This window comes from Varanus komodoensis, unplaced genomic scaffold (assembly GCF_004798865.1).
Source record: "Varanus komodoensis strain SLA01 unplaced genomic scaffold, ASM479886v1 scaffold9, whole genome shotgun sequence".
NCBI lineage: Eukaryota > Metazoa > Chordata > Lepidosauria > Squamata > Varanidae > Varanus > Varanus komodoensis.
This window is the reverse complement of record NW_025336598.1, coordinates 29,046,897-29,073,161: the sequence shown is the minus strand read 5'-3', so window position 1 is coordinate 29,073,161 and position 26,265 is coordinate 29,046,897. Positions and strand designations below refer to the sequence as shown.

At 43.9% G+C, this 26,265-nt stretch overlaps 1 protein-coding gene across 5 annotated transcripts; it reads left to right on the top strand.

The window, feature by feature from the left end:
- The first annotated feature begins 2,470 nt into the window (after nt 1-2,470).
- On the top strand, nt 2,471-20,934 carry DHRS9 (dehydrogenase/reductase 9). Of its 5 annotated transcripts, none has more exons than XM_044418164.1 (7): nt 5,122-5,595; nt 8,398-8,509; nt 9,319-9,543; nt 10,340-10,691; nt 14,062-14,320; nt 15,844-16,007; nt 17,343-20,934. In XM_044418164.1, the coding sequence occupies exons 3-7, from the start codon at nt 9,535-9,537 to the stop codon at nt 17,597-17,599; spliced, it is 1,041 nt and encodes a 346-aa protein (XP_044274099.1). In that variant the 5' UTR covers nt 5,122-5,595; nt 8,398-8,509; nt 9,319-9,534; the 3' UTR covers nt 17,600-20,934. The 5 variants fall into 5 exon arrangements, with proteins under 5 accessions (XP_044274098.1, XP_044274099.1, XP_044274097.1 ...); XM_044418162.1 differs by having other exon boundaries at nt 5,122-5,628; XM_044418163.1 differs by lacking the exons at nt 5,122-5,595; nt 8,398-8,509 and adding an exon at nt 2,471-2,634.
- The last annotated feature ends 5,331 nt before the right edge of the window (nt 20,935-26,265 follow it).

The following is a 26,265-nucleotide window of genomic DNA, read 5'->3' as shown; positions in this document are numbered from 1 at the left end:
TTGTATTCATGGTCTCCTCCTACCCCTCCCTCCACTCCATATTCACTGTGCTGTGCCCACCGTTCCTGCTTTCAGTGTTTCACTTAGTGATGCCCATAGAGTCGAGGCTCCTTGCTTTGAATTCTACTCCCGTCTGTAGCTTCATGTGGCGATCTGCATGCAAAGAGAAGGGCAGGAACAGTTTCCTAGAAATGAAGTGAATCGACCTTTGGTTTACAAAGCATCAGGTGTGAGCTGGCAAATATTCTATTCGCATGCTTTGCTGGATAAAGAAAGGTATAGGTTAGAAAGGGAGTGGTGTTAAATAGAGCAATTACACGCTCTCAGGGTGTATACGTTTCTGTTAGCATTCTGGGACATTGTGTCACATATAGGTATTTCTTTTTCCACACAGGCTGTATCTACGCACAACTGGCTGTACGGTCACAATATGTTTGTGACCGTAAGGGGAAATGGTTTTATGTATCAAAACAACTGACCTAAATGTGTAGGGTTGCCAGCACTCCCTCCCCACTGCAAACTTAGTGGGTTTGGCCTCTCACAAAGCCAGGAAATAGAATGGGATCATTCACACAGTTCTTCTGTATTAATGGTAGCCTGAACATTCCAGGTTGGCTTTGTGCTGCTGAAAGAGGGATCCGTAAACCTGTATCCCTAATGTTTGCTGAAATATTTGTTTGTTTGTTTGTTTGTTTAAAACAACAATAATAAAGAACAATCAATAATACAGTAGACAATAAAGAAATAGTAAAAATAAATACGATCAGTAGTAAAAATACAACCAGAGTTAAAACAATAGATAAAATGAATAAATCACATTCAAAAGAAAAAGAAAATGCGACTGTTAACTTAAACTTTTAAATCCCTAATTCTTGGGGGATGGGGCAGGAGTAGGGAGTGAATATCCGCTTGATCCTATACATCTCCATGGCAGAGCTCAAAATACATGCCTGTATCAGCGTTCCTTCCTCCCTTCCAAAGAGGGAGAGCATTGGTGATGTGCTTAAATGCAGTGAATGTCCCTGAGTACAACATACTCAAGTATAAATATCCATTAATTTTGAAATGTGTTTGTTGTGAAATCACGTTCTCAACCCTGGAAAGTTCATTCTGTGCATGTTCTTGCAATAGAAGGCAACGTATTTTTTTAAAGAGCCCAAAGGAATTCCAAAGTACAGGCAGTCCCCAAGTTAGGAACGATTGCGTTACAAACTATTCGGACTTACAAATGTAATACCATAAAGTCTATTAACTTTTAAAAAATTATTGCAGGAAATTGCCATTTCCAAAGACAGAAAGAAGAAGTGAAATGGAAGAGGGGGGGCCTCCAAAACAGGCCCCTCTGCCTCACCCATCGGGCATTTCATTGCTCCAAAGAAGCGGTGCTGGTGAGTTTGGGGGCGGGTGGGCAGAAATATTTGCATTTTCCCACTTTCATAGGAGTCCTGCATGCCTGAACCCATGACTGTGGAGGGCCGATTACACATGATCTGATTTATGGAGAAATTTTACTTAAAATTGAATTTCCATTTTCTCAGGAATGCAACTTGTTCGTAACTTGGGGACTGCCTGTATACCAAAAGTCACAATTCTTGGCTCTATTCTTACTATCTGCAACATCATAAGAGTCACTTAGCCTCATTTAATTTTATTAATTTGTATCCCACCAATCGGCTTACAATAATCATAAAACAATACAGGCCCAACACATTTTTGTAGTGGTGAATTGTGCGGGGGCTCATGAGGACGGGCCCTTGGGCATCCCCCAAGGACAATCCCAAAATGTAGACAGCTGTGTTGACAAAGACTGTGTAGGCAGTTTTCTTCTGCTACATGAGCAGGTATTTTGAAAATCTGACACCAGGCTGACACCAGGTTATCACCAAAAAGCTTTTCATTATAGCAGTATAATGCAGCTGGAGAAACTGCTTACAAGTTCAAAGGGAACAGGGGAGCTTGAGGGGGTGACAGAACCCCCAGAGCTTTGACTCTGCCAGTCCTGACTCCACAACAATCCTGAATATCATTAAAAATATATAATTATTATTTATAAATCTTCTCATTACAGCATAAATAAAACCTGCTAATGCCAGTAACAAGAATAACATAAAATATACTCGCATATATGCCTGCATACAGCCTTATATTGTCCTTAATTCCATATCATACTATTATCTAACCACTTATCATATTATCTATCCTAAGAACTTAAAGACCAACAATCCACGTTATTACCTATAACATCTTCATCCAAGATAAGCTCAGCACCGAATATCAATTAACACCACAACATTCTTGCCAAAACAATAACACTTCTGAAATGCTGTTTACTCATACCTTCATATGAGCCTAGAGCAGGAAATTCTAGTGTGACTCACCCATAGAAGGTAACTCCCTTATGTAACAATGTGACTCATTAGGACAAACTAAACCAGCCACTTATTTAAGGATGGAGTCAGAATCAACTCTGGAGTGCCATAATCTATAAGGCCAAAAGATTGTTCTGTGCTGGAGTAACAGACTATTTCCAACTTAAGAAAGAAGAGACACAACCAACCAATCATCTGAAACTTGCCATATTTGGGAGGAGTCCATCCTGGAAGAACAGGCAGCCCAAGTATCTTCTTTGGCTGGGTAAGTAAGTACCAATTCCATTTTTTGATGTCATTAACGTACTAATGACTAACAACGCTATTTCTATATGCAGATAGCCTCGATTACTAGGGCAAAATATACATGGATAAATTCATTGCATTCAGAGTGCTGTGAATTGTTTTCAACTTGGTGGGGCAGTGTAATAAAGACTTCCTCTGCTGATTTTGTGTGCTTTCATGCCTAGCACCGGAGTAGGAAAAGACTAGGTTTACTATCTCTCCCTCTGCTCCTCTGCCAGAGCTCCCCTGCCTTTGAGAGTTGTACAGCACTAAGATAATCAACAGACAGGTTGGTGTTTCCAGTATGAAGCATCAGTGACGGGACGAGCCCCTCCAGCTGAAAGCATCTGCTGGACAAGCAGTCTCACGGCAAGCAGTCTCTCCAAATGGACAGGCACCACCTGCCACTGAACGTGACAGTGGCTTTCCAGGGATGGGCAGGGCAGTGCTCAGAGGCAGGGCACCTGTTTGGCATGTGGAAGGGCCCCAGTTACATTCCCGGCAACTACAGGCAAGGCTAGGAAAGAACGGTGTTGGACACCCTGGAGATCTTGTGCCCGTCACTATTGACAGTGCTGGACTAGATGGGCCCACAGTCAGGAACTTCCTGGTTCCAGGAGGTCAGATGGAGTCCAGTTGTGACCTGTGATACCTAGAAAACTGAGGACACACCTGAAAAAATGCTAACGTTTGTGCTCTGAGCAAATGTGTGGGGAAGAAGCGATAGTAGAGCAGTTGGGTCACCAGCCATGAAGAAAGACATCCCTGGGCTTCTTTTCTTCAAATATGCTGAAATGATGTTCTCATTCAACAATTTAAAGAGAGCCTTTGTCCGGAAAAAGAAGACCCCTCCCCCATGGGTAACATGGTTAGGGTGTACTAAATCCTTGGATCCACTCCCAAATTCAACCTGGGAGGGTATGGCCAGTAAGCATAAGAGAGAAATGTGTTCAATATATGGAGTTCTCTAATCTTGCAGTTTTGTACAACTATATGAACCAAAACTAGCTTATTCACACTTCTCTGAATTTTGCAATAGAATTCTCCAAATAACAATGGAGAATAAAATAGAGGAAATAATGTTAAAGATGCAGTATATTAGGGGGAAAGATTGCAAACAATTTGTATAGTAAGAAAAGTGCATACAAAATGCATGCGTTAGGAGAAATGTGCTAAAAATGTTCATGTGTTTTCCTGCAAACTTTTAAAAAGTATTCTCAAAGATCATGATAAACCAAATGGACGAGTAAAGAACTTAAAATCTGAGATGAACTAAGATAAGACTGCAAATTTTTGGAATTGACAGATTTGTCCATCTCTCATGACCAGAGGCTACTCTAAGTGGTCAGGCATCGCAGTAATTCTTCTGCCTGCCCTCACCAACAGGAATTCCAGGTGCTCCCAAACCGCCCCCGCAACCCCACTCTGTGCATCTGGGCCAACAGCCCAAATCTCTGCACTGCAGTTCTCTTGAATGGTTGCCCTGCTTCAAGGTGCCACTCCGCCTGCCTTGCCCCACTTCCTCTGGTTCATCCCTGCCATTGAAAACGAAGTGTCCACCGCTGCCATGCTCTTCTGCCTCCTTCCCGTTCTTCCAATGGCACACAGTGCCCTCCCAATGCTTTGAACTTGGACTCCTGACAGCCGCAGCCAGTATGGCCAATGGGTGGGAATGCTGGGAATTGTAGTCCGAATTATCAAGTTGAGGAAGCTTGGACTGGAAGAAGAGGTGGTGGTGGAATGGAGCAGCAGTGGCAACACCAACTGATACCAGGAAGGAAACGGGAATGCAGTGGTACCTTGGCTCACGAATGCCTCAGTTCACTACCAAATCGGGTCTTGAACAGAAATTTCTGAAAAATTTGTCCTCGGGTCGTGAACTCCGCATTGGGTGATGATCGCAATCGCACCTGCCTTCCCTCCCAGTGCACCCGCCTCCTTCCCCCCAGTGTGCCCACTTCAAATTTATGGGGAAATTTGACTTGGCTCACGACCAATTTGGGTCATGACCAGAGTCCTGGAACGGATTAAGTTCGTGAGCCAAGGTACCACTGTAGATGCTGGTCTAGCATGACATGGCATGGCAGCTGCTCTGCGAATGCCCGGCCACTCGTGCCACACACCACAGGCTGTCTGCTTATCCCAGCTGATGGGTCTCGGGGCTGCGCTGCGGCTGCAGCATCTGGAACTGCTCAGCAATAGCAGCAGTCCAGTCTGCAGAGCCAAGCGGAGGAGCGGCCAGCCAGCCTCTGATGCAATCAATGCGTGTCTGATTGAAGGGAGTTCTGGAACACATGCCAATATATGGAAAGTACAGTGGGAGGGGGAAGAGGAGGACATTGTTTTTTCCCCTAGGGTTTCCTGTGCACGCATGCTTAATAATAAATATAACAATCTGTAAAGCGGGGGCGGGGATGAGGGATAAAGGGCAAGAAAGAAGGTAGAAAGCAAGGGATTTAGAAATACAGAGATAAAGGAAGGAAAGAATGAGGAGGGATGAGATTTGGAGGGAAAGATAAAGAAAGGCAGTGGTGAGTGGGATTGCCCAGGTGTGTCTGCAAAGCGAGTGTGAGACTTGTGTGTTTCTTAGCATGCAAGTGGTCCAGACAAGAAGCTGGGAAGCTGCCTTGTCCTGAGACGGACCACTAGTCCATGTAGCACAGTATTGCCAACACTGGCTGGCAACAGCTCTCCAAGAGAGTTTTCAGCCCCAACCAGCAAGCCTGAGGGCCTCAGCTAGCAAATCAGGTGCTCTGCCACTGAGCCATGGCCCTCCCTTTAGTGATCTGCTACGCACGGGCTTTTGGTTCTTCTCTCCATGGATTCACTGGATTTGTGACATCAGCGGCCCTTGCTTTGTGACCTCACCAGATCCTGCCTCAGGCCTGTGGCTTTTGGATGCTGCAGACCAGGGAACCCACGTTGCAACATCACCTTGCTGGTAAGGAACATGGAGCCTATCCTAGCCACTGAGGTAGGTCAGACAGTCAGTTTCTTACCACTGTAAGCATGGAAATACTTGCTTCATAATAAGAGGAGGACAAGTATTTCCTCATAGAGTAACAGTTCTTGTCTTCCTAGAGTACAGCCCTTTCTCTTTAGATCAGGACAACCTGCTGAAACAAGCTGAGCATGGCGTAAAAACTCTTAGTGGTGAAAAATGTTGCCTTGGATGTTTACAGTATTTCTAGTAGAACTGGATGCTACAGTTCAATTAAGAGTTAGTGCCCCAAGGGAAAGGAATGTTTTAAAGGAGTAAAACCATGATGATGGTTGTGTTAATTCTCTGGGCATTTTAAATACAGTTGAACCAGACCAGTTAACTTTACACCTGTATTCACAGGCTGCCAAGAAGTATCCCTCCTATTCCATCAAAATTTGCAGGGACATGAAGTGTGCCCCTTGTACAGTTCAAGTTTTGAACTCATCCCCCACCCCCCAGGGAGTATTTGCAGCCATGGTGGCTACAGCTGCCTTTTTCTTCCAAGTAGGGGAACTGCCCAGTTAATCAGGCAATGAAAAGACGTTTCAAAGGTTTCTGTGCTAAGAGGGGAAGGTGTCTGTGTTGCCTACACAAGCAGGGCACTTGGATAATTTTTTGCAGCACTGCTTTACAAGTCATCATGGGCTGTGCATGTAAATAGCCAGAGATGAAACCAACTTGAAGGTAAACAGAGGGGGGTTTGGGGGGGTTTTGCTGGATGGACCCTTGGCCTGATCCAGTATGGCCCTTCTTATGTTGTTAAGATCCCAATTTCACCCTGGAATTTTCAGCTGGACAGTAGTTCAGCTGAAATTGCTTTTATTTCCGCATTTATAGCTTTGATTCTGTTTATTAAGCTGAAACTTCTTTATGGTGACCACTTCAACAGACTGCAGAGTAAACCCAGAAAATCCAGTACAATGGGAAAGGGCATGAGCTCAGGAAAGAAATAAGATGGAGTCATAAACTGAAATAAATTGATTCACTTTTAAGCAGTGGTAGAGTGCCTTCTCAACAGGAGTGGAGCAACTGCTCTTGCTCTGCATCCCTACTCTCACTGCTAGAGTCTTTGAGCCAAGTCTTTGCTAGTTCGATGGAATAGGCCACCTGTGCAACAGGAACTAGTGGTCCCTGCAATAAGCGGAAACACTCATTTTCAGAACATGACAGGTCAGGAAAGCCATGCTGCAAATAAGCATTGCCACATTTTTCAGGCTGGTTCAGAACCATTAATTCCTGCTGGGCTAGCAGTAATTCCAGTAATGTGCGTGTGTGTTGGGGGGGCACTTCCCATTATATTCCCAGAAGCATTCTTCTGGTTTTCATTTTTCTCCGATGTCTTTTGGCAAGTATTTGAAGTTCACACTGTACAGGGATCCTGTGAATTTAATCTGACAAAATAACAGAGCTTTGAGGACAACTTTTCCCTTTCCTTTCCTTTCCTTTCCTTTCCTTTCCTTTCCTTTCCTTTCCTTTCCGAGTACAGTAGTACCTCGGCTCACAAACACCTCAGTTCCGACCAAATCAGGTCACGAACAAACATTTCTGAAAAAATTTGCCTTGGGTCGCGAACTCTTCATCGGCGACAATCGTGATTGCGCCCATCTGCCCCCCAGCGCGCCCGCAATCATGCCCGCCTCCCCCGCAAGTGCGCCGGTGATTGCGCACTTCTTCCCCCCTCCCAGCATGCCCGCTTCAAATTTTTGTGATTAAAAAAAAAAATAGTTACAGAACAAATTAAGCTTATTTACACTGAACCTTATGGGGAAATTTGACTTGGCTCATGACCAATTTGGGTCACAACCATAGTCCTGGAATGGATTAAGTCCATGAGCCAAGGTACCACTATAATTGAGAAGAGAGCAGGGAGATAATGAAGTTAAATGACCTTGCTTAACTGAGATTAATGTAAAATACAATTGCACCTCTTCGCACTCTTTTGATGGCTTTTGATATTCTCAGTCTTGGTGTCCTTCTGGATGGTCTGTGTGAGTTGAGCTTGTGAGGTGCAGTGTTATGGCACATCCTGCCCTTCCTGGGATACTGGAAGGTGGTGCTGGGGGACTATCACTCTAACCATGCCACTAGTTTGTGTGGTGCTGCAAGGTTCTTTCATGTTCCCCATAGTTTCCAATGTCTATGTGAATCCACTGGGGTAAGTCACCGTACCTGGACGTTTGCGCTGATCAATGTTGATCATCGATATGCAGATAACACTTGGTTCTGCTTTTCATGTCAATCTATCCTAGATAGGTAGTAGAACTTTTGAACCCATACCTGGATGGATGATGACATACAAATGAAACTTAATCCAGATAAGCTGAAAGTAACTCTGGAGAGAACTTTGCCACTGGTCCTAAATGGGATTGCACTTTCCCTGAAGGACCAAGTACATAGCTTGGGAGTTCAAGGACATGGCAGAAATGGCGGAGCTCAGGTGACAATGGTGGCCAGGTGCCAGGTGGGCTTTTTACAGATAGTTCAGCAACGGGTGCAAAATGAGGCCACTTGAGTACTTGTGCTAAGCAGTTGGATCATGTGAATCCTATACTGAACGGCAGAACCTCTCCAACCCATAGGTCTAATCCAGCCTATAGGATACCACAAGGCAGCCTGTATTGCCTCTTCGCATTCCTCCAAGGGGCAGAGTTTAGACTGCAATCCTTGTCCCATGGAAGAATATCCTTGCGGGGGGGGGGGGCGGTATCTCTGCCGTCTTCTTCGATCTGAGAGTGGAGACCTATCCTAATGTATTTCTAGGAACTGAATTCAACTTCTATGAGAAATGGAGGCTTTTCTCTCGGCTTGTCACCTTTCAGAGACAAGTGAAAGCTTTTTTTTTTTCCACTAGGCATTTGGGATCTAACTGGAGGTGAGCTTTAATTGTTATTTTTCTTGTTAAAGAATTTCATCATTTTGTATTTTTAAGTAATCTATTTAGGCTGCAATCCTGCAGCCTCTGGAAGCTGTCTAGATGACCACAGAAAAAGATGGGCTCCCAGTTCCAGTCATGGAAAAGCTCGAAGGGTGGAGCTGGAATTCCAACTTGGGAGCGTTTCCCCTCTGCTCTTGTGGCTGGTGTGGTGCTTTCTATGCCAGCTGCAGCTCCAAAGTACAATGGCCAAGTTTGGAGCCAGTGCTGTTGTGGGCTGGGAAGGGTGAGGATCTGCCATCCTACAAGAAGTCCTAGCACCTCCGGCTCCCTGCCTTACAAGATGAAATTGGCTGTCTCAATGGTTGGGGCTTGGGGAAATGCAGAGGCCATCCTTGCCTCCACTGCCCTCCCGCAGCCCATGATGGTCTGAGTTTGAAGGGTTGTGGGCAGCCACACTGGATGCCGCCACTATTATATGCAAGTTGCATTTGGAACATTCTGAGTTAACAAGGCACAAGACTGTCTCAAATCAAGAATGCATAATTCAATGAATGACACAATCGGTGGGCTATTCTTCTCAGAACAAGAGTTTTTATATGAGAAAATGTTCCTCCTCATCATCAGCTTTAAAATAGTGATATAATGCATCATCGTCAAGTTCAGTTTGTACATTACAACATACATCCCATAATAAGGGCCTCTCGTTATGAGGCTCCAGATCATGACCATGAGTGTTGCAAAATTCTTTCGCGCTCGTGAGCTTACCAAAAAGCAACCACATTGTTCTGTTATTATTGCACCACTAGATCTAGCTGTTTGGCAGCCTGTGTGAACAAAATTGCAAAGGAAGTTAAGCCAGTTGCAACCACCTGTCCTCTTCCAAGTCATCTGTAGCACCACATCCAGTTTTTGAAATGGGCTCTTCAAGAGAACAAGAACTAAACTAAGAAGACAAGTGGACAACATATTGCTCCAGGCAGATTAAAGAAAAGAAACACCCTTTTGCCTAACTACAGCTCAGCATGAAGGGGGTAAGTGCAGAAAAGATTTAAATACTGTTCTGCAGTTGCTTTATTTTGAACAGGGCCTGCTTTAGTTTCAGTTAGCACAAAGGTGGCTGCCTCAAGCAGCCAAATTTAGGTGTCAGGAAAAAACAGTCAATTCTTTCTGATTAAAGGTTCAATCCTATGCGTGTTTAGGAAAAAATGACTTTTTTGTCTAAACTGCATACGATTGTCCCTTGATTTATAATTATTACTTTCCTGGCAAGGAAGGGGAAAATAATTTGGCTTGCCTTTGTACAACATAACATGCTTGATTCAGAACAATTGTTCCAAATGCAGACTTTGATCCAAAACATCTGGGTAGCACCATGTTGGGGAAAGCTAATAGTAGCCTAATGCAAGCAGGTTCAAATATTACTTCAGCAGCCACTGCCTCCTAGCCTTGGCACCCCTCCAGGTTTAATCATAATATTAACCCACCTTACAGTGGTGTTGTAAAGATTTCTGTAAATAATGTAAAGCGCTTCAGCCATGGCCTAGTCCTGTGCATTTAATTCCAAGGAAGTGCACAGACCAGAAGCCTAAAAATGTGTACTCTTGGAATTAAAAGAAAATACATCTGGGACCATGTCCTGGCTGCTGAAAGCTTTTACACAAGGTGGCTGTTTCATTTTTTTTGGTCCCAAGGAGTCTTTTCCAAAAGCCTGCAAAGGTGGGTGTGTAATAGGGCTGTTTTTTCCTCTAGATTTTTGCACAGCAAAGGAATTGATGGGATGCAGTGTCCTGGGGAACCCCTGCTTTCATTTGTTTCTGTTTCTTTCAGGAGGAAACTGAGGAGCATAGCTTGGATATAGGAATGTTTTACTACGTGCTATTGTGGTCGGTCATCTGCTATTTCTGGTGGAAATGGAGAGCAGGAGACACCTTAATCGACCTAGATCGTGGAACAAAATATGTGTTGATCACTGGCTGTGACTCAGGATTTGGAAAACTGGCAGCTCTGACTTTTGATAGGAAAGGATTTCTTGTTATTGCCTGTTGCCTGACAGAAACGGGAGCAGAAGAGCTGAAAACAGAAGCTTCTGTACACCTGCAGACAATGGTGCTCGATGTGAGAGACACGGATAGTATCAAATTAGTGGAAGAAAAAGTAAAAAAAATAGTCGGAGAAAAAGGTGAGTGACCAGCTGTCTGGACTCTTGACTGAGGGTGCAATCCTATGAATGCTGAAGCAGAAAAGTCCTACCACAGCCAGCACTGCCAACTGGGGTATGGTGGGAGTTGTAGGACTTTTTCCCGTCTAAATATACATAGGATTGTGCCTTAAACCTACTCAATACAGAGTTGCAGGTACATGTCCTGTACCCTTAAGAGATGCATAGTATTAGAGCTGGAGTGAAAGGAGAAGCTTGATCTCATAGAAGCTACCCTTCTATAAAATACTTAAGACCGCCAGGTATGAATCCGGCAAGCTATGTGGGGGGGAGTGTTTTTTTCCTTTGAGGTTTTAAAGGAGGTTCAGAATCTAGTTATTGCTGTGATCAATTAACACATCTAGACTGTCAGGCGACTGAACTCAAGGTCTATATTTTAGGGAAACCTACAGGCATCTACACTGCACCCACAATAATACTTACAGACAGATGCAGACTGAAACGTGCCTGGGAACCCCTTATTTCCCACCCTATCACCATCACAGCCTCTAAGACAGGGATGAAGATTTGGGAACCTCCAACCTGTGGACCAACTTTAGCTCCCCATCCCTCCCGCATTCAGCCCAAGCTTTTTCCTGAAAGTTGGGAGAGCAGGTGGACTGAGCCATGACCTCAAAGATTACTCCTGAAGGCCGTCTGCCTCATCGTTTTTGCTCCCTGCTTGCTTTTATCCAGTCAGAGTAGGTGAGATGAAAGCCAATCCAGCTCTGGACTTGCTTCAGAGTGTTGCCTCTTTGAGGAGTCAGGTCAAAAAGTTACACGCTGCTCCTCTTCTCTGATCTGGGAAGGCAAGAGATGGGCAAAGCCAACTCAAGATGGAGCCATTGCCTTCAGGAACTAGGGTCTGAGAAGCACCAAAATATAGAGAGCGACTATTCTTCTTTTGTTGGACTTTCTTCCAGTACACCTTGACAAGTAGAAATAGTTGCTCCTTGAGTGCTAGGGATATGGTGATGCAGCCTTGAAGGGGAATGGCACAGTGCACCAATTCCTGTTTGAGTGTTTAGCCTGTAAAAGAAAGGTAAAGTTGTCTATGCGTGGCGGCCACTTCTTGTACTTGGTACAATGATCCACTTGATCAAGTTTTTCAGGATATTTCATTATATTCAAGACACCACCATTCCCTTGTTCTTCCTCTTTCTCTGATCATCCCATTTGAACTACCACAGAAAGGATACGTCAAGTGGATTATGAAATGTTGAGGTACAAGGTGATGCTGCAATCCGCTGCGGTCATAAGCATACTTTTATGGGCCTGTTGGAGAAGGCGGGGCTTCCCTCTGAGTAGGCATGCAAAAGATCACATCATGCACCTCTGAGAAGGCTAGTATCAAACAAACAGGAATGCTGGTATGCTGGGTGTATACAGTCAGAAGGACATAGTTTATTCAGCCATAGAGGGAAAAAATACATGCAGCATATAGGTAACCCATGGGGGACTATCAAGAGGAATTCTGTATAAGATGCTATTAGCTATGTCCACAGTTTGGAGGAGGGTGAAAGATCGGGTAAGCAATTTGCAAGAGGCACAGGAGAGTAAAAACAAAGGGAATGAATGGCTTAAGACAACAACACAAACAGGCACATATTAGCATATTGAAAGTGGAACTGGAACATGATTTTCCTAGGAATCCCACCTTAAGTCTAAAGTTGTTCTTACAGTGTCAGGCTTTCAGCAGCCATATTATGGCACAACTTTCTCTCATTTTGTCTTGATACAGATTATCACACATTACAAGTGTGCTTTGGGAAGTGAAAATGTATTTTATTCTTTTGTAGTTGTGCACCCAGATTTAGGAATAGAATAACCAGCAATGCTTGAGTTCACCAAAAGTCTCTGAATTCTACCTCAGAACTCAGGTCTCCTTGCCACCATTTTCAATTGTTACCTGACTTGCTTCTCATTTTTCTGAGAAAGATGTGCATTTTTTAGAAGGGCACACCAAATGTGCATTTGCGAACAAGACACATGATGGGCCTTTTTGAGCAGAAAAGATTTTCCTCCATTTAAAAGCTCTTCATTAAAATCATGTTTATGCTGATGGATTTGATTTGGCTTCCCTCGCATTTTAAAGAGCTGTGGAATTGTTTTTAATATTTGACATTGTATATAAGCCCTTGAGAAGGCCTTATTCTAAGTGGGAAGATGGGATACTGACTAAATTATAGCTTTACTTCTAGAATTTGATTATGTGTAACAGCCTTCACAGACTAATTGCCATATTTCTTTAGAATAATACAATACTATCTGGCAGCTGCCATTTACACATTTGACAGTGAGTTGCTAAATGATGAAGTGGCAAGTGATGCTCATGCGTATGTGTGTGAATCAGCCCTTCCTTGCTCAGCATGAATGTTGGAAGCAGCGAACAGTGGATGAGCAGTGCTTGACGTCCCCAGTATTCTCTGAACATTGGTTTGCCAGCCATCTCATTCCTGATTTCCTCCCAGATGGCTGTGCAGTTGCGTCTTGAATGCCTCTAGTGCAGGAGTAGTTGATTCCATTGTTGTATTGCTCTAATAGTCAGGAAGTTCTTCCTGATGTTCAGTTGGCATCTGGCTTCCTGTAACTTGAGCTCATTATTCCATGTCCCGCATTCTGGGATAATTGAGAAGAGATCCTGTCCTTCCACTTTGTGACAGCCTTGTAGAGTGCTATCATATCATCTCTCCATCTTCTCTTCTCAAGATTAAACATGCGCAGATTGTTCAATCTCTCCTCGCAGGGCTTTGTTTTCAGTCCCCAGATCATCTTCTTTGCCCTCCTCTGAACCTTTTCCAGCTTGTCTGCATCTTTCTTAAACTGTGGTGCCCAGAACTGGACACAGTGCTCCAGATGAGGCCTAACCAGTGCTGAGTAAAGTGGAACTAGTATCGCACATGATTAGGAAGTGATACTAATATTAATGCAGCCTAAAATAGCATCAGCTGTTTTAGCAGCCACATCACATTGTTGACTCATACTCTCGATATTTAACCAAAATCTGCTTCCCTGCAATTTCCACCCATGGGGTCTAGTCCTGCCCTGTGGAGCCAGAGTGAAGATGTCTGTTCTATGTTCTGCGCAACAGGCTTGTGGATATTTGCAGACCACTACCATGGCCTCTATTCATCTTCTCTTCTACAGGCTAAACCCACTCAGCAATTTCGGCCATAGGCCTTGATTTCCAGATCCCTCACCATCTTGGCTGTCCTCTTCCTCCTGTTTCCCAGGACAGATGCTCAGCACAAAGATGATAATGATAAATACTTTTCTACTAAAATAAAAACTTCATATATTTCCAGACATAACTAGTTATCCGTCTTTTTTAACTTACTTTGTTTCTTCACAGGTCTCTGGGGCCTGATCAATAACGCAGGGATTATGGGGGCATCAGCGCCAACAGACTGGCTGTCTATCGAGCACTTTAGAGCCCCGATTGAAATTAATTTAATTGGACTCATAAATGTGACACTACACATGCTTCCACTGGTTAAAAAAGCCAAAGGAAGGATAATCAACGTAACCAGTGTTGGTGGTGTTCTAGCTATATGCAGTGGTGGTTATTGTCCATCCAAATTTGGGGCAGAAGCATTCACTGACAGCTTAAGGTAAGTTTATTTATTCATTATTGATTAAAGACTTTGTATGCCATCCTTTATATAAATATCTCAGCAATTTAATTATTGCTAATTTTGGGCTTGATCATGCACACAGGATTGAATCCAGACTGAGCACAGGAACAGAGTCCACCTCCAGAGTAACCGTCTCTTTCTGGGCCCTCAGTCTCTCCACGCAAGCTACTTCTGCTGCCGTGTGCAAGTTTGCATGGCAGATGGAGGGCAGGCTAGACGGGACTGTGTGATGGCTCTTCCTGAGAACACAGGAATGTCGAAGGAAGAGACAAGACAGAGCCCTATGAGTCCTTCACATGCAGGGTGCTGTGACTGTGCTCATACTGTGCTCAGGCCTTTAAAATGAATGTCCTGTTCTCATACCTGAAAATCATGCTGGGAGGGAGGAAGGAGAGAGCAGGCAGGGAAGGTTACTTTCCTTTGATTGGAGAGTCTGCATGAATGCAAAACTCATGCACACATGCACAGTTTCCCATATCAAAGAGAAAACAAAATCTTAAATACACACTCACACAAAGACAACTAACAAATTCTAAGGATGTTGATCTTAGAGGCAAATATATCTAAATCTCTATCAATAGAGGGTTATTGGACGTATCACCTTTAAAAGCATCACCCTCAGAATTTGTTGAAGGAATTTGTGATTCACAGGGGCTTATATTCCTCTTTTGCATCTTGGTCACCCTTGAGAAGTGATATCATCCCTAAAAACAGTGCCCATGACAGAAAGATTAAGAGTGGCCATGCTAGCACCTAGAATCCCACCTCTTCTTTGGTTGCCTGAGGTACATTTCTTGGGAAACAAGACTCCCAAAGTTACAGCACAGTGGCCCACATCCCCCAGGACAGAGTGGAGCCGTTAATATAAAATTAATGCACAACAAGAGCCTGATTTAAACCTCATTTACCATAATGACTTGGATTGCTAAGTCATCCCTTAAATATGAGAAATTTTATGTGATCTCTAGAGGATTCGTAAGGCTTTCTCGCACATGTGCGCACACACTGCCTAATGTCCTTCTAATTTATTTGAATCCCACTCTTCTTCCATGGAGGCCAGGGCAGCAGACACACGTCTTCCGCTCCTCGTTTTATCTTCACAGTGATGCTGTGCAGCAGGTTAGGCTGAGAGACAATGACTGGCCAAGCTATCACCAAGGTAGCATCGTGGCTGAGAGTAGGTTTGCACCTTGATTCCAACTTGTCTAACACTCTTACACAAGGAAGGTAACCTAGTGTCCTCCAAATGGTTTGGACTACAGCTCCCACAATCTCTGGTGCTTTGGCTTTTGGGACTTGTAGTCTAAAACATCTGGAAGGGGGCCTGTTCCCCAAGGAAGTAGCTCCAACCACTACACAAACTGCGGGAATGTGAGAATACAATTTTCATTTTGATTTCTATAGAGATGAGAGAACTAGCCATTTTAAGGCATGCCCAAATTCTCTGAAAGGCACTTCCAAGTTTGTTTTGGCTCATGACAATATGAACGGTTTTTCAGACAGGACATGAAACCCTTTGGAGTTACAGTATCTTGCATTGAACCTGGGCTGTTCAAAACAGAACTCTCCAACAGAAACAAGGTCATAAAAGAAAAGGTGGACATTTGGAATAATCTTCCTCAGGACATCAAGAGGCAGTATGGTGAGAACTATTTAAAGGAAGGTAAGCCATTATTGATTGGTTTTTTTATTGGCTGATGAAGGGTATAAAAGAAGGGTATTCTGGAAAAGTCAGAAGTTGTGATGCCATGGCACATCACCCAAGCCCAGCTGGGAAGTAACTTTCAGGTTTTGTAAAGTGTGCAACAAAAGAGGCAACCACTGAAGCTCCCCCACCCATTTTCTAGGGAAAGTCATGCTAGGAAAGTCAACAGGAGAAGAAGAAAAGGAAGGTCAAGCGCAAGTTGGATTGACTGCATTAAAAAGCCACAGCCTTGAAGTCACAGATATTTTGGAGGGCGTTCATTCATAGGATTGCAATAAGTTGGATACAGCTGACAGCACATCACAACAAACCATCTTTTCCAACTCAAAACCAACGACAGGGCCAGATAAGGGCTCCTGGCTTCCCTGCCCTCCCATGCCGTCCCCTTCCCTCCCCACCAACTCTGTCTTTTGGGGTAACACCAGCATCAGGCAAAGACACTTCATGCCTCTCTCCCTCCCTTCCTCTGCTCTGCAGTGCATCAGGATGGAAAGAGCATGGGCTCTTGGGACCCTCCATGGCAGTGGCTTCCGTGTCCTACAACTCACCAGGCCAATAAAATGGGAGGGGAAGGAGGGTGGGGAAAAGCTTTCCGATCTCCAAGTAACCATAGTGATGTTTTTCGCATAGTGCCAATTCAGCTTTCTCACTGTTGGACCCAGTTCACATGCAGTGATTGGGTGACTGAAAAAACAAGCAGATGTGGGCATGCATGTGGATTCGCAGCTGCTCAGGTTAAACCATGGGTCCCAACTCTGGCTTAGTGTCTTCCAACAAACCAGAGTTCTGGATTCAGGTGCCATAATAAACAAACCAGGGCTGAAGCCTTCCTGGATTGCTTATCCCAACAGGAGTTGCCAGTTCAATAGCCATGATGGGAATATTTTGTTCCCATTCACTGTATCAACAGCCCACAGTTTGTTAAACAGTGCAGAGGTTCACAACACACAACAATCCAGGCAAAAAAACACCAAAACACCCTGGCACCATGGAAACCACACAGGGTTGCTTGTCATGAGTGAACCTCATGACAAGCAGTGCGTTGCCATGCTGTTCAGACTGGGTCTGGCTCTGCCATACCAGTGGAATTTCTTCTAGAGTACGGTAGGAAAAGGATGAATAAAACTGTCAGATCTTGTTAGTGCTGTGTCATTGCTACATGCAATGAAGAAATCATTTAGCTCCATTGCTTTATAATTTAAAATAAGATGTTAACCCCCAGTAAACACTGAATTATGTCTTGAATCCCATTACTGAGTATTTTGTCTCCCACTGGTGTTCCTCTCTCCTCAGATACAGTCAAGAAGGAAAAATTAGTTAAGCTGTGTCAGAACTCAAGCCTCTCATTGGTTGTGAAGTGCATGGAACATGCCTTGCTGAGCAAACAGCCAAGGACACGCTACAGCCCGGGCATGGACGCCAAACTGCTGTGGATCCCCCTCTCGTACATGCCCACGTTTGTGCAGGACTATGTGCTCATGAAGAACAAAGTGAAGTTAGCAGAGCCAAACACAAAGAGGCATCCTTCCCCTTGCTCACAGTCACACTGACTCTCCTGGGCAGCCAGGGCTGGTTGGCTCCAAATAAGACAAGGATGCGTCTTGGCCCGTTTGGCACAACCTGTGAGCTCCAGGTCATGCTTTCAAAGCTGTGCGAGGAAGAGAAATGCACTTAGGTCTGGCGGACAGCAAGTATCCAGCGATGTTGGCAACGTTCACTTACCATCTCTCATTAACATGTTTTAAAATGAAATGTTAATGAAGGCCTGTGCTTCCCCGTAGCACCAAAGGCAGAAGTGGGTGATATGGCTAAAGGAATCTTGGCCTCCTTGAATCAATCTTAAGTCAACCGGCCAATCAAACACTGGGCAAATATTGTCAGGTATTAGACAATAGCAAAGTATCTTAAATCATGTGTGTATTAGAACAGGAACAAAGTACAGGGATAATTGTGCCTGTTACAAGTTCTACTCTCAGATCCCATTGTCCAGCCATTCACAAGAGTTTTACTGAGCACTGTGCCAAATCTTTCTGCCCACTGAGCAAGTGTGATTGGCCCACTTGCTGTGCACGTACATCATTCTTGTTTTGAAAAACATGCCTGTACTGAATGCCTCTGAGCATATGCAGACTTTCTTTCCTGCTCAAGGCTATACAAGGGTATACAACCCATCCAAGAAAAGATCTAGGGGCAAAGTATCCCAGGCGTGCACAGAATGCTTTTCTTGTGTGAAGAAAATGTTCTTTTGCACGCCTGAAGACGGCAACCTGTTACTTCCTGTGGCAGGCTGCTTGGCTGGGGAACCAATCAGTACAGAGGTTTTGCGCTGCTGAAGCCACAACTTGCAGGAATGTGACAAAAGGCATTCTACTGAGGTCTGCATTTCATTCTGAGCTTGCAGCCTCACACCTCTTGCCGAATGCATCCCGCAAAACAAATAGAGCCACCCATCTTGGTGGCCCCTTATTCCAGGGATGGAACCATAATGAAGTAGCACCGTGTGTGTGCTGCACTTGCACTCAGAGCACGAAACACTTTCATGGAGCATGCATTTGCACCAGCAGCCATGCCTCTCATATTATCCTGGGGTGCCCAGGTACAGCGTATGAGTGGCTGGAACTCGGGGGAAGGGCAACCTGCGTCGCATGCAGAAAGTCCCAGGCCCCAGCCCTGGATTCTCCAGTGAACCAGACCTGGTAACTCGAGATGGAAAACGTTCTTCTCTGCCTGAGAGCGTGGAGTATCACAGCCAGTTAGAATAAACCATCTTGGACAACATGGACAAATGGCCTGACCTGGGAGAAGGCAGCTTCCTTGGATAGTGCCCAAGTGCTGCTAAGCAGCAAAACTGGCTTCGCCGAATTTCTTTTGGTTTTGCATCCTCTGGTTCTGGTCAAGAAAACCAGTAGAGCCTGTGGATGCACTGCGGGGCAACGTTCCCTGCTGTCACGGTGTCCTCATGATGCAGTAAAGGAAGGTTTGCTGGAAGGCCATTGCATTTCTGAGCATGATAAAACAAGAAGAGTAACAGTGGCAGGCCGGTTGGCAACACGCCTCAGGTTAGTCAACCCAGCATCCTGTGCCTCATAGAGCAACCACATTCATCATGTAATAACTACAAGTGTGACATGACTGAATGGTGATGTAAACAGCTATTTATAGCTTAAATTTTGCCACCGTCTTAATTATGTCTCAGATCCTGATATCATACAAATGCAATGCCCATTAAAAGTAAAAAAAAAAGTTAGCTTTGATTGGATAAATAACTCCTGCTAATAGGCATCTTATAACTTGCTGTTAGCTCAGCCTTCTCACCAAAAGTTGGTGGGTTTTTAAGTGATGAGCAGTAAGGATATAAAAATATCTTTCGCTCAACCAGGTAATTACACAGTTCCAAGTACTGTCCACCTTTCAGAAATCAATGGACACAATCCTTTAGGTTTGTACTACAGTTTGCCAACCATGCTGATGTTTTTATTTGGGTGAAAAAGCTACCTACTGAGATGGCTGTTCTCAAACAGCAGAAGAGGCCTCCTTCAAGGGTAGTGTGTATGGGTGAAGATGGCAGGTGTAGTTCCAGAGAAGGACAGGATCCTGAGGTGGGTGAACTCTTCCTCAGCTAAATTGGTCTTTTAAAGTCCTGCATTTCAGAGGGCTGTGCTTTGTTTAAAGGACAGTCAAGATCCAGTCCAATTTAAAGAAACATCACCAGAAGAGAATGAGGAGCTCTTGGTTACTCGTCAACAGTTAGCACTGGGACAGCAAACTGAACAGGCAAGCAGGGTATATGGTCAAGGTCTTTCTCACTGTGGCAAGATGTTCTGCATTTCTGATGCAGATGCTTCTTCATTTGGAGTCCAACATATATATTAGCATATGCACATTTCATGCAAATCAATGTCTTTGAGTTTAAGGATGCACTTTCTATTTTTTGATGAGATATATAAGTAGCCAGTTTACATTTCTCCATAGACTCCAACCAAGGCCTAGATGGACTGAATGTCTCCTGGGTTCTTGGAATTCTTTTTCCCCTATATGTGTGTGTGAAAATGTTTAGGAAAGGGTATGAGATATATCTTTATATTCCTCTTCTCATGCCAGTCTTAAATTAATGCCGCATTCCACATATCTTTGCACACAACAGTACTTCATTTTACAAGCCCCACATGTTTATGTGTGTAGCAGATTATTAGTGTTGCGTAAGGAGGGCTACATAGCGCGGTTCATAATGGTAATCAGGGACAAGTTCAAAATGTTTGAGAAATGCAAGCAATGGAAAAACATCTGTTTGATCGAATTTTTAGACATTGTTAAACTTTTTTTTCTAGGAGTCTTTAATTTATTTGGTAGTAGGAACCATATTGTACAATATTTCATTATTCCATGGTTGTATGTCTTGTAAACTTTCCTCAGTGATATTATACTGTCATTTATTATGTATACAGTCTTTTTGTCCTTATGAATGTTGGGACATTCATAAATTTTATATATGAAGGATGCGGCAGCAAGTTGCCTAAAACACAATGAACTTTGAAGAGGGACCTGCAGCCCTCAATCGCCATGTTGAAAATGCGCGTGCTTGTCCTGCCGTTTACATTTCTACCTCTCCTTAAGAACCTGCCCTTGCCTTTTGTTCCTTTTTAATGAAGGCTTCCTGTTCAGCGGGCCTTTTGTTTCCTTGCTTCCGCTGTTATTTTCTAAAGCCTTTGGTGGGTTTAATTGTGGAAGCCTGTTGAGTCTTAACTGTTCAATGCTGCTGCTACTTGAATGTGTATCCATCTCCTATTTTAACTTGTTTTTGTCTGTGGTTTTGCATTGGCTCATGTTCAGTGGAAAGTTCTATGTGGGCAGGAGTGTGTACATGAGTAAAAATAATTTAAACAAATCTTCCTTCCTTCCTGAGGAATGCTTCACCCATGCACATACATTTACGAATAGCGAATTCAAATCAGTGCCATCCTTATGCACATAATCTCATCATCCTTTTTTGGGTGTCAGGACAAGGCATAGTTGTGCCCTGCACAACCCTCCAGTATGCATACCGTGATCATCTCATACACACGACCTGGTAAGACATGAAGGGGAAGTTTCTATTTTAATTCTGACATTACATTTTCTGCATTTCTGAAACTAAACCCTGGTTCACACTGAGACTCTTCTAGCATGTCCAAAGTGGCCAAGGTGTGTTTGCATGTGAACAAGATATTTGCCATGATCCTATGTTGTATTTATTTATTTATTAAAACATTTCTATGCCGCCCCATTCACCGAAGCCTCGGGGCGGCTCACAACATTAAGTTAAAATACAAACATTAAGTTAAAACATTAACTTAACGTAACATTAAGTTAAAATGTTTGTAAAATACAAACATTAAGTTAAAATGCAAAAAATAACAATATAAAATAAGTCGCCCTGGCCAAGGTTGTTTTTGTTGTCGTTTGTAAGCTGTCCAGAGATTTTTTTTGTATTGGATGGCATATAAAAACTTTAGATAAATAAATAATCACTTACCTAGGAATGAATCCTAATGGGGCTTCCCTCTGAGCAAACATATATACGATTGCATTTGCTCTTCATCTATTGAAGCCCGTAATTCCTACCAGCAGCATATGATCCCACTGTCCCTGGGTCAGTGGCCCTATGGTAGCACTTTGTTCCTCTTACCAGCTGCATGGCCTTCCTGCATATGTGCAAAGGACTCTGGGAAGTCCTAGAGTTCTGGAGAGAACAAGCTATGGATAGGCCAGCAGAAATCCCTGAGACATAGGGTTGGAATGAACCCTTTCCGAATCTCCCCTTCTAGCACTTCACACTTCTAAATGGTAAACAAAGCAGTTCTCCTTGGGCTCAGTTCAGTCCTGCAAAGCAAGCTGAGCCAAGAGGAAGTCTGAATATTCTCAGGGCCCTGGTTAGGCAACCAGCAACCTTCCTCATCAGCAACCTTCCCCATCAGGAGCAGCTGCAGGGTGTGGAAAAGAAGAGCTGCGAGCAACCACAATGCCCACCATTCCCAGTGACCAACTGTCTTCCCCACTCACTGCTGTGCCTGCAGTGCACATAGGAAAGGGGCTCAGCTCCTGGTGAGCCTCCACGAAGGCTAGGCACACTCACCAGGAACTCAGGGCCTTCAGGGGTGCCACAAAACAAACTGAAGTCCAGGAAGTGAAGCCCAGGGAATCCAATGGAAACCCCACCTCAGAGAGATTCCCTGGGCATCCCTGCTCAAACTACAAGTCTTCATTTAACTACCCAAACATGTTTTATTCTGGGTCAGTGTTCATTATGCATAATGTAGTCTTTTCCTAAAGGGATGCGGTGGCGCAGTGGGTTAAACTGAGCCACTGGGCTGGTTGATTGAAAGGCAGACAGTTCGAATCTGCAGATGGGGTGAGCTCCCGTACTCCGTCCCAGCTCCTGCCAGCCTTGCAGTTCGAAAGCATGCAAATGCAAGTAGATAAAAAGGTACCACTTTGGTGAGAAGGTAACAGCATTCCGTGCACGTCGGTGTTTAGTCATGCCGGCCACATGACCACAGAGACTGTCTGCAGACAAACACTGGCTCCCTCGGCTAGGAAACGGAGATGAGCACCACCCCCTAGAGTCAGGCATGACTGGACTTTAACGTCATGGGGAAACCTTTACCTTTATCTTTTTATTCTTCCCTAATTGTGCTTTTGATGGGCTTCAGCAAATATCACAAAGTGAAAGAGGAAATAATCCTATAGGGAAAAAGATTTCATAAACAAGCATAGTCTATGATTTACCATTCTTTTAAACAAACTTTCAGTCTGGCCTGGCCCAGTGGATTTCCAAGCTCTTGTATAATGTGAATACACATTATACACAGACTCCATGCTTGTGCCCTTCTTACACTGCCAAAACAGCACCACCCAAAAGAAGGCCTGGGGAAATGACAAGATTTGAAAAAAAGGAAGAGAAGAAAAACTGTAAGAGGGGGAACAGCCTAGTTCAGTGTGCTCTGAGAGCACAAAATGATGACAGACTGTTGCAGGGGGAATGGAAAGTCTGAGAGCAGGGAGAGAACAGAATATTCTGGAATTACTACACGCGGCAACATTTTGTGGCAGACACCCCTTCAAGTTCCTTCATTCAGTGTCATAGTGAAAAGGAAGATACCCTCCATAGAAATAGCATTAGTACCTTTTCTGATTAAGTCAGAGTCCATATTGTCAGCCCATCTCAAATGACCCATGAAAAGATCATACATATGACTTCTTTGTAAAATGTTATCAGAAGTTTTGCAGATTTAGATTCCTAAAGCTGTACTAAGGCAACATCTTCATTAGGTCAACCAAAATGGCACAAAATGCCTACCTCTGAGTTCTCCAGAATTGCTTCCTGGGCTGGATGGGAAACAAAGCACTAAGTAGGACAAGGGGGAAAGGCTGGCTGATGTTGAAACAGGTGGAAGGCTAAGCAACACTGCAAGTGTTCCAGCTCCTCTTCTTTAATAGTAAGGGAAATGAATGGAAGAAGCAGTGGGAAAACACAGGACGTCAACGTCATTTGGACCTGCCATAGAATTCAGTGAAAAAGGCAGGAAGAGAATCTTCATCAGGAATCTCCTTGCCCTTAGTCATGGGCTTCCCAATATTAGGAGAGGTAGCAGACATTCATAGCCTTGTCTGTCGAGGGCTGTGATGGTTCCCAGTGATGACGGTCAGCGCTAAACAGTTGTTTTCCTCCCACTTTTTTCATCTTTCTAGCCCCAGGAAGAGTTCCAAAGAACTAGAATGGTTGCAACCTGTTCTTTGACATTTTGATAGTAGTAACATATTGTCCTAATAACAAGATGGGAAGTGAACTTACACATTTATCTACCCTAAGGCCCACTAGGAATTATTGTATACCTTGTGTATAATCACTGTGCTTAAAATTTAATGAGAGTATGTAGAATTATGCTTTGTGAATTGTTCTCTAGTTGTTCCTGATGAATAGTATAGTTGAAACATCATTTGAAATGCAAAGATTGAAGAGCTTCTGTAAATATATAACTTCTTCTAGAATGCTTTGAGGCTTTGCTGTGTTTGCTCTCTGTCTGAAGCTGATTTCTCCATTTCCCTCAAGTTGTTTTGCAGCTAAGTGAGGAAATAGCTTTCTACAGTTTGGAAAAATCTGCTTCACCATGCATGGCCTAAACCAGCTTTTCTAACCCTGGCGCCCTGCAGAGCTAACCCTTATGCTTCTGCAAGTGCTCTTGTACTTCAACAGTAAAATCCACCCCGTCTCTCCGTCGCTTCCAAATTTATACTGATCTGGTCCCACACCCAGCCCAGCATCTATTCCACAGCAGTGTGTGTAAAAAAAATTCTTCCATGTAATTGTATGCATGTAACATGCCCCTTTGTAGAAAGATCTCTGCATTTGGGCATTAAGGCATTCAATACTGGTAGTAGTCCAATGCAGCCTTCTTTATTTTTTTAAGCTCATGGGAAATTGCCCATGGCTATTCTCTTCTTAGAGACCCTATTCTCGTTCATTCATTCATTACAACTGTATGAGTAGTTATTCAGTCCAAATAAAGCCCACATTGTGGCTTAACATTAAAACTGAAAACAATTTAAGATGTGAAATATTTTAAAACTTTAAAAAATGAATTTTAGTAGTGAGATAGGTCTGTAGGAGTATAGAGTTGTGAGATCATTACCTTCAATGTTATATGGGCTTCCTCCCAAGAAAGGAGTAATGATGTCCCTTTATTAATTTAGTTCATTACTCTTTGAAGTGCAACATTAGTTTTTCTTCTAAGCATTTGTAATACATCACTATGAGACCATCTGGTCCAGGTGCTTTATCTTTTTTTAATTTTTTAAATAGTGCTGAGCTAATACACTGAAAGTACTAAAACATCATGTGGAACAAAAACATTTTAACAGCCCAACTGCACAAAGAAGAGGCCAACCCTCAGGAGGGTGCTGGCAAAGAGAATGCCTTATCCCATGTTCCCCCTTGCTGGTAGGACATGCAGAAGGACATCTGAAATGATCACATGTTGACATGGGAGGCTGTCTTTCCAAGAGCAACTGCACCTCTGTCTTGCTTGGAATCACAATTGCATTTCCACAACCTCAGGCGACAAAAAGACAGCACAGTATTGTCAGATGAGACCTGACCCCGCCCACTCCAAGCCCCAGGTGACCTCTTCAAGCAGCTTCATGTAGATGCTAAGAACTTAGGTGGAAAACAAAGCCCTGAGGAACCCCAGAGGCCATTAGGCAGTTTAACCCAGCACCACTTTCTGGGAGTGCACAATCAAGTCAACTCAGCACACTGGAATACACCCCTCTCCCTCGGCTAAAGTCCCCAGGCAGTTACCATGGTCAATGGAATTGAATATTGCTGAAAGGTTCAGCACAGTTAACAAGGACCCAGTCCCCCTGTTTTGTTCCCAGGATAGGGCATCCACCAAGGCAATCAAGACTGGTTCAGTCCCAACCTGGCCTGAACTAAATAATCATCTTCATCCAACAAGACATGGAATTGAGTCATCCAAGGACCTTGCCCAGAAAAAGAATACTGGATGCCTCCATCCACTTTCCCAGAACCCAGAACCTCTTGCCCCAGAACCTTCACTGGGTTTGCTTGAAATTCCATTTTAACTAGAAATAGCAAGGAAGTCCCCATAAAGTTGGTTTGAAACGCAACATTAAGAAAACTAAGATCATGGCATCCAGTCCTCTCACTTCCTGGCAAATAGATGGGGAAGAAATGGAGGTAGTGACAGATTTTATTTTCCTGGGCTCCAAGATCACCGCAGACAGAGACTGCAGCCAAGAAATTAAAAGACGCTTGCTCCTGGGGAGGAAAGCTATGGCAAATCGAGACAGCATACTAAAAAGCAGAGACATCACCCTGCCAACAAAAGTGTGTATAGTCAAGGCTATGGTTTTCCCAGTTGCAATGTATGGCTGTGAAAGCTTGACTATATGAAAGGCTGAGCGCCAAAGGATTGAGGCCTTTGAATTGTGGTGCTGGAGGAGACTCCTGCAAGTCCCTTGGACAGCAAGGCGATCAAACCGGTCAGTCCTAGAGGAGATCAACCCTGACTGCTCTTTACAAGGCCAGATAGTGAAGATGAAACTCAAATACTTTGGCCACCTAATGAGAAGGAGGGACTCCCTGGAGAAGAGCCTAATGCTGGGAACAATAGATGGCAAAAGAAGAAGGGGACGGCAGAGGATGAGGTGGCTAAAG

Bases quoted from the DNA above. Each gene is read 5' to 3' on its own strand.
- DHRS9 (XM_044418163.1), top strand. The intron at 10,692-14,061 runs GTGAGTGACCAG...GTTTCTTCACAG, and splicing joins AAAAATAGTCGGAGAAAAAG to GTCTCTGGGGCCTGATCAAT. The intron at 16,008-17,342 runs GTAAGCCATTAT...CTCTCTCCTCAG, and splicing joins TGAGAACTATTTAAAGGAAG to ATACAGTCAAGAAGGAAAAA.